A 17,657-nucleotide genomic window follows, 5' to 3' on the forward strand; every position below is an offset into this window, starting at 1 on the left:
GTGTCATGAAGTGGTGCTACGTCAGGCTCAAGAGATCCCATTTCGCCACTTCCCTATACCCACCATCTTTCCTTTGGATGTTGCACAGGAGAGTTTGGGGAGGTCTATCGCGGGACTCTGCGCTTCCCAGGGAAGGAGCGCATTGTTGTGGCCGTCAAAACCTTGAAGTCAACGTACTCAGACTCAACGTGGTGGAACTTCCTGCGTGAGGCAACCATCATGGGCCAGTTCAACCACCACAACATTGTCCGTTTGGAGGGAGTCGTCACAAAACGTAAGAGCACAGCACTTGTGGTGTGATGGGGCTTTTATGAGTGGTGGTGGTGGTGGAATGAGACAGACTGTGTGAGGCTAAAGAGTGCGAAGTTGTCATATCTCAGTAGAACACAGGCTTTGCATGCAGAAGGTCCCAGATCTCAGCTTGCAGGAATAATCCCTGCATTGTGGTCTTCGAGAGCTGCTGCCAGCCAGAGTATACAATACTGGACTAGATGGATTAATGGTCTGATTCTTGAATATTGCAGCTTTTTATATTCAGAAGGTGAAAATGATAATCCCATTTGGGATAAAATCAGATGGCCGCTGCCAAATTGTAGCACGAATTGTAATAGTTTTCCTTTTCTTCCTCCCCCCACCCCCTCAGGAAACCCAATGATGATCATCACAGAATATATGGAAAATGGAGCCATGGACACCTTCTTACGGGTGAGCGGCTAGACTTTGGGGCAAGAATTTCTCAAGCCTTATAGGCCTAGTTTTCGCTGAGGTGATAAGCTTGTGTGTGGGCACTTCAGACTGCATTGGAGGTTCCCGTTATGGAATGCTTTTCTGTCACACATGTGCAAAAATTGGTCTGCATAGAAAATGAGCATGCCAGGGAGAAGGTGGAGCTAGAACCCGGCTCCCAGCCAACTAGTTATCTAATGCACAATGTTATTTTTGTATGGACAAGCATTTAATCATAGCATTCCACCCCTGTCCACTCCAGTTGCACTCTGGTGGCTCAGGCCAGACCTGGGTTTACCACTTCTGTAAGAACTAGGCCTACATGAGGGAAGGAATCTGTTCTTTTTGCTCACTCCAACCAAGGTGATGGTTTTAACCCATAAAGTCCTTTATGGGTTGGTACCAGGGCAACTGAAAGACCACCTGCTCCCAAATGAATCCGCCCACTCTCTTAAGATCTTCATCAGATCATTCATTAAGATCTTCTTTGGTTGCCCCTGCTTTGGTGATAACTGGAAGTAGGGCCTTTTTTGTGGTGGCACTCTAGTTGTGGACATTCAGCCAGTGCCGACATTGCTTAAAAGTTAACAGTTGCCATGAAAGGATTCCACCTCTAAAGGTGGCCTAGAAATAATGTTGTATAGATTTAGATAGAGGTAAAAATAATTCTATCCTCCCAAGTTTTTAATTAGATGGTAAATTTTCTACTTTGCAGGCAGGGGTGTTGATATTTTGCTTTATTTTCTTTTTTTCATGCTAATTTGTTCTGTTGCTTTGTTTGGCTTTTTAAATTATTATTAATTTGATAGTTTCAGTTTATGTTGCTATCTGCCTTGAGGTTGTTGTTGTAAGACTGGACATTTTAAAGAAAAAAAAGAAGCTCCAGAACTGAGTCCAGTTCTGGGCTCCACAATTCAAGAAGGACGCAGACAAGCTGGAGCGTGTTCAGAGGAGGGCAACCAGGATGATCAGGGGTCTGGAGACAAAGCCCTATGAAGAGAGACTGAAAGAACTGGGCATGTTTAGCCTGGAGAAGAGAAGATTGAGGAGAGACATGAGAGCACTCTTCAAATACTTAAAAGGTTGTCACACAGAGGAGGGTCAGGATCTCTTCTCGATCCTCCCAGAGGGCAGGACACGGAATAACGGGCTCAAGTTAAAGGAAGCCAGATTCCGGCTGGACATCAGGAAAAACTTCCTAACTGTTAGAGCAGTATGACAATGGAATCAGTTGCCTAGGGAGGTTGTGGGCTCTCCCACACTAGAGGCCTTCAAGAGGCAGCTGGACAACCATCTGTCGGGGATGCTTTAGGGTGGATTCCTGCATTGAGCAGGGGGTTGGACTCGATGGCCTTGTAGGCCCCTTCCAACGCTGCTATTCTATGATTCTATGATGCTTGCACAAGTTGTGACAACCAAGGTTCAATGTAGCTCATCAGCCATGTACACTGGCCCATCAGAGGCTCCATAAATCTCCTGGTTTATGGGTCTGTCTGAGACAGTAAAAATACAAGGCTGTCAAGTACCTGGCAAATCACAGTCCATGGCTGGTGATCCACTGGATTTGTTTCAGTGGATGACAAGGCCTGCAGGCCTGCCTTAGATGTAGTAGCTGAGGCCTGATGGTTCATACTTATCAATGGGGGCTTCTCTCTCCTTGCCTCTGACATTTCATGCCACAGTAATTCCATGCTCTTTTCTAAGCTATGGTGCAAACAGCTGAGCCCAATGAGAAGGCTCATATTTTCATGGTCTGTGTATTTCAGGAGAACATGGACAAGTTCAGTTCAGTGCAATTGGTGACCATGCTGCAGGGCATTGCCTCGGGGATGACCTACCTGTCAGACCGCAACTACGTACACCGAGATTTGGCCGCCCGCAACATTCTAGTATCTCATAACCTTCAGTGCAAAGTGTCCGATTTTGGTCTTTCTCGGATTTTGGAAAACGATGTGGAAGGAACTTATGAAACAAAGGTAATGTGGAAACACACTAAAGGGGAAATGGTGACATGAACCGAGAGATGCAAAGCTTTAGATCACAGAAGCAATCTAAGCAAAACATTCTAGTAACTTTCAACTCAATGTTAACTTTCCAAAATGTAAATCATGTAGCAAGGAAACAGTTGTGTGATCTTTTAGCATGTAGGAAGACCCTAGTGGGAGGCTGGTCTATTGGCCCATTTCAAACTAGGGTCTTCCTCGTGGAAATTCTACTGCAAATACAGGGAGAGGCATACCATGCGATAACCCTTTTCATAAGTCTGGGGAAATGGCTTTGATGTCATGCTAGACAATAGGAAGATGGCTGTCCACCTGTGCCAGGACTCAAGACTAGCTGTGGCTTTCTTAGTCTCTGCCCAGAGAGGTCTCTTAGCCCTGCTAAGGGAGATCTGTTGAATGAGATTGAACTCGGAATATGCTCTACCACTGAACTCTGACCCCTTCACATTTTCTGTAGTGATACATTAAACATCTCTGTTATTTTATGGTGCACCCTTGCCTCTGTATGGATGGTAGTTCTGTGGTTCACTTCACTGCTGCCACCACATTATTTTCTTTGTTGGTCTAGGAGGATCAACAGCATTGTAACGCTCACAAAATTGGACCGGGGATCTGTTTTGGTCTCCCTTGCGAACAGGAGGAAGGCACTGCCGGCGGAGTGGATATTGCTACCACAAATATAAAAAGCACAGTCTCGTGATTAAGGGTTTGCACAAGGCTTTGAGGAAAACTTCCAGAGAGGTGGAGGGTTCCTCAAGTGATAGGAGGCTGTCCTGTTTGGCTCAAGACCACTGCGATAGGCAGCTCACATTCATCTGTTTTTGCGTGTGGATGTGTTAGCACTACTTCACTTGTCTGGACCTCAATCCCACACAAGCAGCCTGAGGGTGAACACATGCATTGTATAGTAATAGTAAAATGGGCTCTGGACCTATTATGTTGATCTGCTTCATTTCTGCTGTTCTGTATTTTTACTCTTAAATTTTTAAAGTAGCTGCTGTTGACTGGTGGTGGTGGTGTTTTTTTAAAAAAAACCCACTCTTATTTGATTATGATTGTTTCTACTGTTTTCTTGCTTACTGTGCATTTTGTTTGATAGCTTACTGCTTTTATACTGCATTCTGTGATTAGCCATTATACATAGAAAGCTGGGGTATAAATTCATCAAATAAGTAGCTATACAGAGAGACATCCCAGTGGGCTCTGAGAGCCTGGGTTCCTCCCATTTCTGCCATTCAAGTAACAGATGTGCAGGCCAGCAAACTGAACTCTAGCGCAACCATCAATCTGGTTTAACCCCGTCTCAGGTGGGCTTTCTTCAATTTCAAAAGCACATGTTTCCTGATTCATACAGATGTTCATCCTTCAGGAGTTGGAAATCTAGTCCAGGAAAGAGGCAGGGAATGGGTTTGTGACATAGGGGCCAGCCAAGAAGTGCTGCCCACAAATGGATCATCCCCATTCAAGCGCTACCACATTGAAAACCAGTGAAACCATCTTGCTCACCTCAGAAGAGAAGCACATCTGTTTTACAAAGCAGCAAAACTCCTTTGGTGTTTTTCTAGTAATAATAAAATAACCAAATGAACCGCCCAGAGAGCTTCGGCTATTGGGCGGAATAAAAATGTAATAAATAAATAAATAAATGGCAGTATTTCTGCAGGGAAGGGGGGGATAGATCTCCAGTTGCTTTGGACCTCAACTCCCAGCATTCCTGACCATTGGCCATGCTGGCAAGGACTTCGGGGAGATGAAGTCACAAATATCTGGTCACTTTCTGACCACCCCTTCAGTAGAGGGTGGAGGACCTTTCAGTCTGTAAAGGCCAAGCAGCCATTTCTGTTTGATTTGCAAGCACTCTTCCAACAGGGTGGCAAGATCCCCATCCGATGGACCGCTCCTGAAGCCATTGCCCACCGAATCTTTACCTCCGCCAGTGATGTCTGGAGTTTTGGCATTGTCACGTGGGAAGTGTTGTCATATGGTGACAAGCCGTATGGGGATATGACCAATCAGGAGGTGAGTGGCACCACCGTTTCTAGACTCTGGTTTCCTCAAAGAGCCAGCGTGGCCAGGGCCAGTGCTACCATAGAGACCACTCAGGCGGCCGCCTAGAGTGCCAAGCTAAGAGGGGCGCCGCGAAGCAAAGCACTCACACGTTGTTGGCTGTGAGCCGGGCCAGGCCAGCCTGAGGATTCAGCTGGGCCTGGGCGGGCGAGATGGCGCCCAGCCAAAGCGAAGCCAGGGATGCTGGGGTGGAGGTGGGGCGGCTCCACGTTCAGACTTCTGCCCGGAAGCCGCCCTCCCAGAGCCGGGAGGCTGCCACCAGAGGAAGAAGAAAAAGCATGTGGCGAGCTCAACCCTGGCTCAAGCCAGCCTCTGCCTTACTCCCGAGGAAAGGGCATCGGGTTGCCTCGCCTCTCTCCTCAATCAGGCCGCGATGTCCAGGCAGGTGGGCAAGCGGGACTCCCTCTCCCTTCCCCCAGGAAAGCTAGGGACTTGTGGACTCCTCGCAAGGCAAACTCTCCTGCTTCCCGATCAACGGGAATTGCATCTGAGAAAGTGTTGTACCAGGAGGCACCAGTGCGGCCCAATCCGCCTATGCCTCCTTACTCGGAAGCCTTATTCCCCCGAGTAAACGTGCAGAGGGGATCGGGATGCCAGGCTGTATAGTGGGTTGCGTTCGCCCGGAAGTAAGTCCCGGTGAATTCCAGACAGCTCGGTCCCAAATCGAAGTGAGCCAGTCCCAGCTCTCCACTCGGGGCACACGTTCGGACTTCTGCACAATTCGGTGTGTGTGTGCAAGTAGCTCGCCTTGCCTAGGGTGCAAAATAGTCTGGCACCGGCCCTGAGCGTGGCATGGTGGCTAAAGTGTTGGACTGGGCATCAGGAGATCCAGATTCTAGTCCCCATTCAGCCATGGAAACCCACTAGGTGACTTTGGGCCAGTCACAGACTCTTAGCTCAACCTACCTCACTGTGTTGTTGTGAGGATAAAATGGAGAGGAGGAGGATTATGTATGCCGTTCCTTGTGAGGAAAAAAGGTGGGATATAAATGCAATAATAAATAAATAAAGGGCAATCATAGATGGGCAGCCCTCGTTAACCATGAGCTCAGTCAACTATTTGACAGTATTAGCATAGGATAAAAAACAATCTGTTGGATCCCAGGTTTTTATTCCGCTGGCAGCAGCATCCCCAAATAGAGTGCTGTTCAGGACGTTGGTGGGACGGAGATTTTTGCCCATCTCCCTTTCTTCTGCAGGCCCCAGCAGTTCCCCCCCCCCCTGTTGTTTTAGGATAATCTCACAATTTTCCAGAGCATATTTTTAGGACTTGGGAGGCTGCAGGACGAAGAGAGGATAAGCGAAGATTGCCTCCACCTCTGTTCAGTCAATAGTAAAAGAAGCCGCCTCTGGGCATAAGGAGGCCTCTTTTGGAACCGTTGGCTGGATCCAACACAATGGTGTTAAAGAAAAAAAGCACACTTTCTTTGTTTTTAAATGTCTCACGAATACGTTGGAGCATCGTAATAGAGGCCTTCCACCTTCTCAAATACAGGAGATGTCTCTTTATACGAACACTTGTCAGCTGCAGTTTTTCGAAGTACTTGTATCAATTTTTTTAAACTATCTGGTGAATCAAAGGTACCCTATTAGCTGATGAAATGGTTTTAATTGATTAGGTGGCTGAATGTTGCAGTCCTAATTCTAAAGCGTTTTCAACATTTGGACTTAACACACCTGAGAAACTGGGCCTTGTCTGGAACTCCAACCTCTCTGTTAAATTGTTCTAAAGGACATTGGCCTGAGCAGTCTGTTCAGTGATCTCTCTCCTCTCGTTTGGACAGGTGATGAAGAGCATAGAGGATGGGTACCGGCTCCCCCCACCTGTGGACTGCCCATCCATCCTTTACGAGCTTATGAAAGTGTGTTGGTCCTATGATCGGACACGGAGGCCCCGTTTCCGGGAAATCTGTGCTCAGCTAGAACACTTTATCTCCAGCCCACATCTGCTCCGAACTGTGGCCGACTTTGACCCCAGGTAAGTGATAGGTAGGATGATCAGAGCTGTAGAAATTCTGTGCTAAAACAAAGAAAATTCTCTGGCAGGAAAAGCTGAATTCTACAGCCCGTAAAAATTATGCCAAATTCATTCTCTGCAAGACGAATTCTGGACACAGTGCCCCATTCTGTGCTTTTCCTGCACCCTTGTGACATTGTACCATGTCCCCCACAACCCTGCTTTTGGTGCCCATGTGTGAAAGAAGACCTTCCCTGACCATGTAATGGAGAAGATCATTGTCTAAGCCAGGCTGGGTTCCGGCAAGGGCAAAGAATGAAACAGCAACTTCTCTATCCCAGCCCAGGAGTTTGTCAGTGGACATAGGGTACCCTAAGCTCCCCACAAAAAGGACAGATATTTCTCTGCAGTCTAATGAAAGAGGCTCCTGGTCTTCTCATATATTGTGATTTTTAAATGCCACATGTGGTCCAAAAACACCTGTCCCATTTGTAGGGTGACACTCCGCCTCCCGAGCTGCAGTGGGTCTGATGGGATTCCTTATCGGTCTATCCCGGAGTGGCTGGAATCCATCCGCATGAAACGCTACATCATCAACTTCCGCACTGCTGGCCTGAACACAATGGAGTCTGTCCTGGAGCTGACTGCTGAGTAAGTTTGGGGCAGCCTAGATAGTGGGTTCTGCCAGGGTAAGCAAGAGCAGGGGAAGCGGGAACCTTATACTGACAGGATCAGCAAAGGGACTTTAGCAACTTCCTGTCCGTCCTTCTGTCCCTCAAACTCCATCTGTCTTAGCTGCAAAGCTGGAACTTCTCACTGCAAGTGATACATTAGCATTCAAGAAAGCTCTCAAGACTGATCTCTTCCGGCAGGCCTATCCAGTAGAATTTTAGGATACTTTTAGTATGCTTTTAGGATGTTTTTAACAGTGTATACTGTATTTTATGTATTTTCTGCTTGTCGTTGTTCCCCGCCTCAATCCAATCAGAGAGGCGGGTGAGAAATAAATTATTATTATTATTATTATTATTATTATTATTATTATTATTATTATTATAATACTAGCTCACACTCCGCTCCTGAACTATTTAATCCCTGTTGGGGCTATAGCTCCCACAAAGTGCAGTCACAGCTGTTCATAGAATTGCCACTTTCGAACTGGCTCTGTTCTTGTACCTGGAACAGCAGGATGGGATCCAGATCTTCAACAAGCAGAAAGCTTTTCCTGGCATAGAGAGAAGTGATGGGGAAAGTTCCCCCTCTTAATATTCTGGGTGCCAAGCTACAAATCAAGCAGAAAAGAAGAGCCAGAGAAAGGACAGGTGATGAAGGCTATAGAGAATAGATACTGGCTCCCCACCCCGACCTATGAATCATAACAGCAGCAACTCCTGCTGCTTCAAAATACAGGGTGGGAACAAGCCTTGGATGAAACCAGCACATAACACATTAATGTCTAGGAACATGGTCCACAGCTGGCTTACACAAGGAAGCTGCTAACATAACACAGCATCCCACTGTGGATTATTTAAGCCACAGTGAAGTGGTGGCATGTGTAGGGTGCACGCAAACACCATTTTGGATATGCAACTCCCACTCGGAGGTTGTTATGTCATGCGAACCCAGTTAGCATGGGTTGTGCAAGGGTTAAACAGCCATGATCTATTTTAAGCTTATGTGAGGGTGGACACTGTAGAATGACAGCTTCTGTAATAGTGAGCTAAAAGCCAAAGAGGAGGATAGTGTGAATGTAAAAAATAAATCACAGATCCAAAATGTTTGTTTACTTACAGAACAATCCTATGCATGTTCAATCAGAAGTAAGTTCCACCGATTTCAGTGGGACATACTCCCTAGGAAACGTGCATTGGATTGCAACCTAATTCATGGGAAAGAAAAAGAATAAAACATTGCAGAGCTGAATCTGTAAGAAGCAATTTATGGAAGCAGTAAACACATCCTCGTTAGGACATAGTGCGCCTTTTCAGTGTTTCACAAATATGCTCCACACACATGAAAATAATTACATGGTATAAAAGTAATTAACATCCTCAGTATGCAAGTGTTCATATGTTCAAAACTACAATTGATGGCAGACATCTCTCTCCAAAGCACCTATTACTTAATATTATTTTCATATGTGTTTAGCATATTTGGTATGCTTTCTAGATTGTATACTATAACTATTCTTAATAGAGTGACACTTTTACTGGTGCTATAATTTTTAATTTTAGAAAATTCCGCTCCCTAAATCTTCCCCAGTGAATTAACACACTGTTTTTGGATCTGTCAGAACACCTTCAACTCTGAAAGACTGTGGTCTCCACCTGCACAGAGTTTGCCAGCTCCTGCTTGTGAGACAGCAACTGGAAGCTATTATTTCTAAGCCAGTGCCATTCCTTGCCCTCAGTTACGTTTCTAGGAATGGACTTTGCAGAGCAACTTCTAGTTATCTGCCTGCAGGGAATTCTAGATCTGGGAAAGAATTTCTTGGGATGCCACAGCTTTTGGAAATCCTGCCTGTGTAACGTCTTCTCCCCTCCTCTAGCAAATAAGGCAGCTAATCTTTCTCCTCCTTTCTGTCAAGGGACTTGAAGCAAATGGGTGTAACTCTTGCTGGCCACCAGAAGCGGATTCTGTGCAGCATCCTGGGATTCAAGGAGTGATGGTCTCACACCACCAAGCGGTCTACCGGGCTCAACCCTGCTGAGAAGACATGGCCCTGTGCCCCGAGGCACGAGAGGAGAGGGAAAAGGGGACTGACTGAACTGACCCTGTGGTTGTCCACCTGGCTGCAAGCGACAGTCTGGGCCTCCCAAATCTAGTGCCGAAGGCTACAGCCAGCCTGGGCAACAATGATTTGAACTACCCAGAGCAGGAAGCAACACTCCAAGAGGCTCCCTGCACACATGAAGCCAGATTCGTGGCAAACGATTCGGAAAGCCGGCTCCTGGCGCTTCCATTTTCTGCCTCTCCAAGGCTCTCTGCCTTCCCTCCGCTCCCGTTCCATTCCCGCGTTTTCACTCTAGCAGCAGCTGCCGTTCTCTGCCTGTCTCATTTCATAGCTACCAAGGAAGCAACCTTGCTTATGACTTTCAGCAGAGATTGAAGCTATTCGTCTAAAGCGGTATCTAGCCATAAGGGTCCCTCTTCTAATGCAAAGTCCTGGGCCTGGAAACGTATGAGGAGGCCTCCCACCGTTGGTGGTGCAGTTCATAGGGGCCAAGAACTTTGACTTTCCCTTCTGGCTCAGTAGCCCATACCTGCCTTTTATCATGCAGCAGGTTAGAACACATCAATAATGCTCACGGCCCCAATTCTTTCGTCTGTACATTTTCTCTCCTGGAGTCTGGTGCCAAGAACGGAAACGGCTTGTTTACAGCAGGGCATCTTCACTTGCTCCTGAGAGCTTTGCTTCCTCAAGTTGAGGACTCTGCCTATATATTTAAACTATCAGGAACGGGTGTGTGTGGGGGATCCCAGGCCTGGAATCATAAATGTGTTATATGTATGATTTTGTAAATAAACTCATGGCACAGATAGAGCAGATTTTGAATACTCCTTCCTGTTTAGAGCGGATTTTGAATATTCCGTCAGATTTATCAGGATCCTATAGACCTTGGCTCTCTATTGATTTCCATGGAAACTAAGCAGGGCTAATTTTCTCTAATATGGGTGAGGGGTAAGTGTTGCTCCTGTATTACTCTTTTAAATGTGTGTAGGGGATAAATTTGAAATGTAAAGAATCAGTCTTTATTCCAAGTGACTCTTGAACAATTACAGGCAAATCTGGAAGAACAGGAATACCTACTGAATATTAGTTATAAATGGAAGGGTAGTAAGGAATAGGGCTGTGCTCCGCTTCTCCTTGGACCGGAGAAGCAGAAGCGGATCGGGGGGCTTTGCCTCCCCCTTAAGGCGGAGGCAAAGAGGATCGAGGGAGCAGCGGAGCATTGCGGAGCGGATCGAGGTGAAGGCAGATCCTTCGCCTCGATCCGGAGCTCCGCAAAAAAGGTAAGGGGGGGTTACTTGGCCCTGCTGCTGCCGCCGCCCATGCAGTGACGGCAGCAGAGCCAGGTATGGGGGCAGGTGGTCTGTCACAGCCCGTCGCTGGCTTCACTAGAGCCCGCAACTCAACCCGGAAGTGTAGGCCGCAAGCGGGGCCTACAGTTCCTGGTTGAGCCACGGGCTCTAGTGAAGCCAGCGACGGGCCAGGACGGACGCAGGTAAGGGGGAGGAGGGCCTTACCTGGCGCAATTTGCAATTTGCAGATCCGGAGCGGATCGGGGGGGTCTGTGCACAGCCCTAGTAAGGAACCACTTGAGATCATAAATTCAAGGCAGGGACCCTCAATTTTGCTTCCACCCTCAATCTGAAAAATAGTCCAGCTATAAGAGAAAAATCTGAATATGGGTAGATACTTTTTGCCAGGAGTTAAGGGTCAGCGAGGATCCAGCATGGAAGAGCTATGCTACTTTTACACTGAAGTAGCAGCCTCACAGAACTGCTTTGAAGATTAGGGAAGCGGAGTGCTGGGAGACAGTTGTTTGTGTCCCAGTCCGTCATGCCGCTGCTAGCCACCTGACTTCCACAGCCATCAAAGCAACTGCTAATTGGTTTTTAAAAATAACCAAAAAAGAAAAACACAGAAGAGTCCGAACGATGGATCTTCCACATCATGTCCTGTTTGACCGCTGGCTCAGCTGAAGAGGCTTTCGCTCCCTTTCCCCCATCAATTCCAGGAAGCTGGGGGTGGGGAGAGCATTCCAACAGACTCTAAAGTTTGCCAAGGTGCACACATACAAAGCCCAGGAGTGACGCCTGGATATTAACTGCTCTAGGCAAGGTTATGCAGGAGTGACAGACGATGAGCAACTCCAAGGACATGACAAAATAGCCCCAGGAAAGAACGAACTGGTAAAAAGAAGAACTCAAATAAGGGCACAGAAATCATTTATATGCAAAGCGTAAATCCAGGGTGGTGGGATGGTGAGATTAAGAACATAGAATCATAGAACAGCAGAGTTGGAAGGGGCCTATAAGGCCATTAACCCTAAAGCATCCCTGACAGATGGTTGTCCAGCTACCTCTTGAAGGCCTCTAGTGTGGGAGAGCCCACAACCTCCCTAAGTAACTGATTCCATTGTCGTACTGCTCTAACAGTCAGGAAGTTTTTCCTGATGTCCAGCCGGAATCTGGCTTCCTGTAACTTGAGCCCGTTATTCCGTGTCCTGCACTCAGAGGATCGAGAAGAGATCCTGGCCCTCCTCTGTGTGAGGAGTTTACAGCCTCCTCGTATGCATATGCACTCAAAGGTACATTTACTCCCAGTTAAATCTCCATAAGACTGGATATTTAAATCAAGCAGGCCAGTATTTCATCTAGCCCAGAATAGTTTGGTCTTGTTTTCTCCCAAGAGTCAACTGGCAGGAGGGCAGAGATCACAAAGCTTTGGAGAAAGCAAAGAAGAAGGTTAATACTGAAATCTTCAGGGATTTAACTAAGCATGGTGATTTTAGTATTCAGCATAAGACAATAAGTTTATCCCGGAGGGAGCTATATAGGCAGGATGGCATTCATTTATCCGATCTTGGAAATGATGTGGTTTTGGGTGATCTGCAGAAGGGCCTAAGAACAGCGACTCTGGTTAGGTGGGGTGAGGGTGTGACTAAGCAAGTGGCTTGACGCACCCTATGGCGGTAGGTAAGGGCATCCTGAGAGGGCTTATGGGGCGGTGAGTATTCGCAGGCACCGCTGAGGTGAGGGGTAACACCTCAGGCTCCCTGTTTTGAGCCTAGCGGCCTGGCAGGAGAGATAAGGCTTACCTCTGAGGCTGACCCTCCTCTCTCACACAGAGCCTAGGCCGCCTGTGCTGGAGCGACACCGGAAGGTCTCCCTACCCCATAAGGGGAAGCCCGTGGGATGGCAAAGTCCCAGGCGCCAACCCCCAGGTGGGCGAATGGCTCGCCCAAATGACGAACAGGCCTGTCAAGAGGCCTGATTAACGATGCCCTCTTAGGATAGGAATTTCCCACCCCTTGCAGATCACTTAATAAAATGTGGCCCAGTTTAAATCCAATACTTGGTGTCTCTTTATTTCTTGCCTCTACTCACCGCAATAAGAACATAAAGGGCTTTACAGCCTCCTCGTATGCATATGCACTCGAAGGTACATTTACTCCCAGTTAAATCTTCGTAAGACTGGAAATTTAAATCAAGCAGGCCAGTATTTCATCTAGCCCAGAAGCCTGTAGCCAGGGGGTCCAGTGGCGAGGAAGAAATCTAAACGCAGCTCAGGCAGAAGCCCTGTTAGGTGGCTCCAGCTGAACAAGGCAAGATGGGAAGCTTCTTCAGGAGAGTCATAGAGCCTTTGTTAAACACAAGTCAACAGTGTTAAGATATTTCTAGAGGACGTTATTCAGGCAAAAGTTGCAGCGGCACAATCGTCCCTCTATGCTTCAAAAAGAGAAAGCAGACCTCATGCCTTTTAGTAGACGGAGGGTCCTGGTATAGAGCTGGGGAGGAGTAATAGAGTTTGGGGAATGATTTACACTAGCAAGTTATCACCAAGTGGGAGCTGATTCCAATGAACATGCAGCCACCGTTTGCCTACGGTGTGGTAAAAGCTATAGGACACTCCGCTTATCACGTGTAAGATGCAATAAGAGCCCTTGCTGATCACACAAGGGGCTCCTCATGAAATTGGGCAAGACATGGCTGCATTCCTCCTTAAAGTGTTCTCTCTCTCTCGTTCTCTCTCTCTTGCGCACACACACACACACACACACTTTCTCCACCAGAAACATACTGGTACAAATGTGGCCATCAACCCTGCCCTGTTCCAGCAAAGCAACATTAATCTGTTGCAGTAGATAGGCTAAAGAACCCTGAACGGCAAGCCTGAAGGTCAACTTATTGCACTAACATGCCTTTCCAGGCAAACACTCTTGAGCCAATAGACAGAGCAGGTATAGGACTAATATGAACCTACATCGATGCAGGACGACGAACTGAGTTCAGGAGTCTTGCACTGAATTGGTTTCAACCGTCTTGGTACTTTATGTCCTTTGCTATATAAAGACCATGTACCCACTTCAAAATTGTGTAACAGGGCAGTGTTACAACTATACAAGAGCCATGCTTATATGCAAATGGCTACGCCTCACAGCTCTCCAATTTTCATTCATTGAACCCTGACATTTATTGCTATGAAGATGTGGCATAAGATCAGGCTGTAAGCTTCTACTTACTTGTAGCACTTTTTAAATAGCAGCTTAATGGTACACTGCCCGCCTCATAGCAAAGGGTCGATCCCTCTCTCACTGTATAAAAACATGAAGTCCTATGGGAATGAACCTCCCATGTATCGACCTTTGTCAGCTTCAAACACTAAGAACACCGATTTGCTGGACAAGTTTGAGATATTCTTGCTTCGATAGGTTGCCATCAATAAAGACCTCTGACAAACCAGGCCAACCAAGCGTAAATGCCCAGGGCAGTTGAACTAGAAAGGCCTTGCTGAGAATCCTCATTCTGTAGGAGTACATGTATCAACCCACCAGCTCCTACCAGGGACTGTTGGGAGAAATCCACAACAATTCAAATGAGTGCAAATTTCTATGATTCCAACCTGCAGATTCCTCAGTGGACCGGCTTTTCCCCACGTCACACAGATTTGCAGGCCAGTGGTGTGTGTTTTTTTAATTTTAGGAGGAGAATTTGTGCAATTTTGATCATTTGTCAATACACATTTGCAAGCCAACGAAATTCTTCTACAAAAAATCCAATTCCATTAATGAGCAGACGATGGGACGAAAGACAGACAATCCGTGAAACACAGAAGGAAGAAAATCCGTACATCCTGACCTCCTACACTCTAGGGCAGCTTTCCCCAACATGGCACCTTCCACGTGTTTTGAACTCCCATCAGCTCCAGCTAGCATGAATCATGATCAGTGGTGATGGGCCCTGCAGTCCAACGTCTGGAGGAAGGCTGGACCAGGACATTAACTCTAAGGGGGAAACACCTTGGCTGCTGCTGAAAGAATGGATGGGACATACTCAATTTTTTAAAGTAACTCTTTAGTATAAACTCCTTGAATAGTGTCATACACGTTCACTATTTCCCTAACTTCAAGGTCAACTCTACAAGCAGGACCTCAACTGGATGTCTGTAAGAAGTATCAGGCCTAGAAAATGTTCTAGGACCGTGTGCTCAAGGGATCACACTAGAAAGAAATGCGAAATATTCCATGAAAATTAGCCATACTGCTTTCTGGATAGCCTCCCCTAGCTAACCACCTCCCCAGCCTCCAACATGTGAAGTTTGTCCTTCGAAGGGAACATTCCTTCCTCCCAGCTGCATTTCTTGGGAAATGGCTGGATTGTTTTTCTTGCTCTCTTCAGAGTTCAACCCAAACTGAAGGACTCCAGATAAAGCAGAGATAACAGGATGCCCTAAGAAGAATGACAAGAACATGGGAGAAAGTTGCTCCTCAAAGCAAAGTTGGGAGATTCTGATGGCATGAGCCAGGGAGCCTTAGAAAAAGCGTTGGGTGGGCAGAATGACTCTGCACCTGCAGAATTGTCTCACGCAGCAGCCTTAAGTGGGGACACAGCCCCAGCGCGACACAGCTCGCTAGCTAGCACAATGTCTTCTCCAAAAGACATGCATCAGAGAAACGAAAAGAACAGAGAGACCTTGAACGAAATGGTGCCGCACTTGAACAAACAGGTTGAAAACTAAGCAAACATTTGCAAGCCTCCTCCACTTTGGACCTTGGGGATTTCTAATAGATCAAGTGCAGGCAGGGGAAAGTGCAGCTTTGGGAAGGGGTGCCTCTGTTAACCCTTTCAACTCCTGGCATCCAGGTGGAGTACCAGAGAAAGAGGCAATGCAAGATGTACTTTTAGTCTCTCTGCTTGAGTATGTGTGTGTAAGTCTCTGCACTGATGTAGCCCAAGCTCTATGCCACAAAATAAGAGGCAGTATATGTCTGCAAAATGGCAGACTTTCTTTTGTTTACAAGTCGCGGAACCTGGGTTTCAGCTCCCATCTGTTTGCTGAGATTTCACCAAGCACTGCCCACACACTAGCCTATCTTCTGTTTCAGGAATGTTAGGAACTTGCTGCTTCTTTTTAATTGAATGGGGTTCTCAGGAAGGTGAACTCCGCACCCAATACCACATTCAGGGGATTTCCTGCACTTTTGTTACAAAAAAATTACACACTTTCCTGACTGCAACAATACTACCTGTCACTTTGCAAGGAAATGCAAAATACAGTGATCCGTTAATACTCTCATATCCACTTTCAGACAAACAAGCATCAGAAACAGCATTTCTTGTTCACCAGGGCCTTTGGGCCGACTCTGGATCCAGGGCAAGGCGGCAGAACTTCTGGCCCAAGCCAAGAGCAGCCCACCAGCCCTGGGTTGGGCTCTGCTGGGTGTGAGTCAGCCCTGTCCCATTTTCACAATCCTAGGCAGGCAGCCATCTTTAAAAATAGATTCACCGGAGGGCTGCCACCCACTACCAGGGGTGAGGTCTGAGTTCAGCATACTAGGCCACAAACTGTGCAGACACAATCCAGAGCAATGCCAAGATCCTTTTCTATCACAGTTAATAAGAACAGGAAGGGTAGGTCGAAACAGATGAATTATTTTATCTAACCTAGTCCTGAATTTTAGATGATAAACATTCAATGAAACTTTTTTTTAAAAAAACAAAGAGACACAGCATATCCTTGCTGACATTTGTCAGAAGTGTAGGGGTGGGGTGAGGTAGACTTGAGATTCACACAATGACACCTTCTTTACAAAGGAAAAAGAGAGCAACTAGGTCACCAGAGCAAAAAATGTTTAGACAGGAAGTACTACAGAGAGCATTGCCAAGAGGTGCAAGAGAGAGGCAGCTATTTTCTCTCGTCAAAATGATGGCTTTCCTTCCTTCCCTTTCCCTTTCCTTGTCACTCATGGGTGGGGCCAGAGCCAAAAGTGAGTGCCCCTCCTTTTTTTTCTTTCCCTTTCCCCCCTCCTTGCTTACCCATCTGACATTAGGCGGAGGGCTGCGCCCCCCTTCCCGGTTCTAAGTGTATCGGATGTTGACATTTGGAGCACGGTCAACTTCCGCAGCTCTAGATAGCAACCTGCCCTCCAGTGTGCAAAGCATGACTGCACGGCTTAGTCATGATCTTCCTTTCCTCCACCTCTCTCTGTCACATATATATATATACACACACACACATTCACGCACACAAACACACACACCACAGAAAGGCTTAAGTTACAATAAGGGAAAAAAACTCACAAAGTTTATTGATGCAAAACAGTGGCTGGGACAAGACAATATCCAAGCTAGGAATTGAGGCTCTGCTCCGTTGACTGTGCTAAAGAATTCCAGAACTGGTAGCAACCTCCAAACAATGGTGAGACTTAGAAGGCAGCCATCATGTGAAAGCTGTGGGCAAAAGGGTGCCTCTCCCAACATCAATTCAGGATCATTCTTAATCCCACTGCCAGCCCAGTTCCATAATGCACTCTTACAACAGACGAGTGGTTCTTTGTCTGGTTTGTTTTGCAGACGTGCCGAGGCCAAAGCACCACACAGGACAAAAACTGGGACCGCCTTAGCTCTGGAGTACAGAAGAAGAAAACTGGTCCATTGATCCAGGAGCCAAAAGCTCTCTCATGGGGAAGACGAAGCGTTCAGACACGGGAGCCCAGTACAGAAGAAGACCCAAAAGAGTAACCTATAGATAAAGATTCTGTCCGCCATCAAACTAGGGAATTAAAACCTCAATGAACAGTTTCATGCCCCAAGTCTGAAAAGAGGAAGAAGCAGGTTGGAAGATGCCAGCCTTTTATCTTTACTCCCCCTCCCTCCCACCCACCCTCCCACCCCCA

The 17,657-nt window shown here is 46.9% G+C and overlaps 1 protein-coding gene across 1 annotated transcript in view; it reads left to right on the plus strand.

The window, feature by feature from the left end:
• Positions 1–10,297, plus strand: part of EPHA1 (EPH receptor A1) — an 88,746-nt gene extending 78,449 nt beyond the window's left edge. The window contains exons 12-18 of the mRNA XM_063128995.1: positions 89–274; positions 644–705; positions 2,493–2,702; positions 4,599–4,748; positions 6,581–6,774; positions 7,249–7,404; positions 9,341–10,297. Of these exons, the coding sequence (XP_062985065.1) occupies positions 89–274; positions 644–705; positions 2,493–2,702; positions 4,599–4,748; positions 6,581–6,774; positions 7,249–7,404; positions 9,341–9,419 (1,037 nt within the window). The 3' untranslated portion in view covers positions 9,420–10,297. The remainder of the gene's footprint in view (positions 1–88; positions 275–643; positions 706–2,492; positions 2,703–4,598; positions 4,749–6,580; positions 6,775–7,248; positions 7,405–9,340) is intronic.
• The last annotated feature ends 7,360 nt before the right edge of the window (positions 10,298–17,657 follow it).

The sequence above is a fragment of the Elgaria multicarinata genome, chromosome 6 (assembly GCF_023053635.1).
Source record: "Elgaria multicarinata webbii isolate HBS135686 ecotype San Diego chromosome 6, rElgMul1.1.pri, whole genome shotgun sequence".
NCBI classification, from domain to species: Eukaryota; Metazoa; Chordata; class Lepidosauria; order Squamata; family Anguidae; genus Elgaria; species Elgaria multicarinata.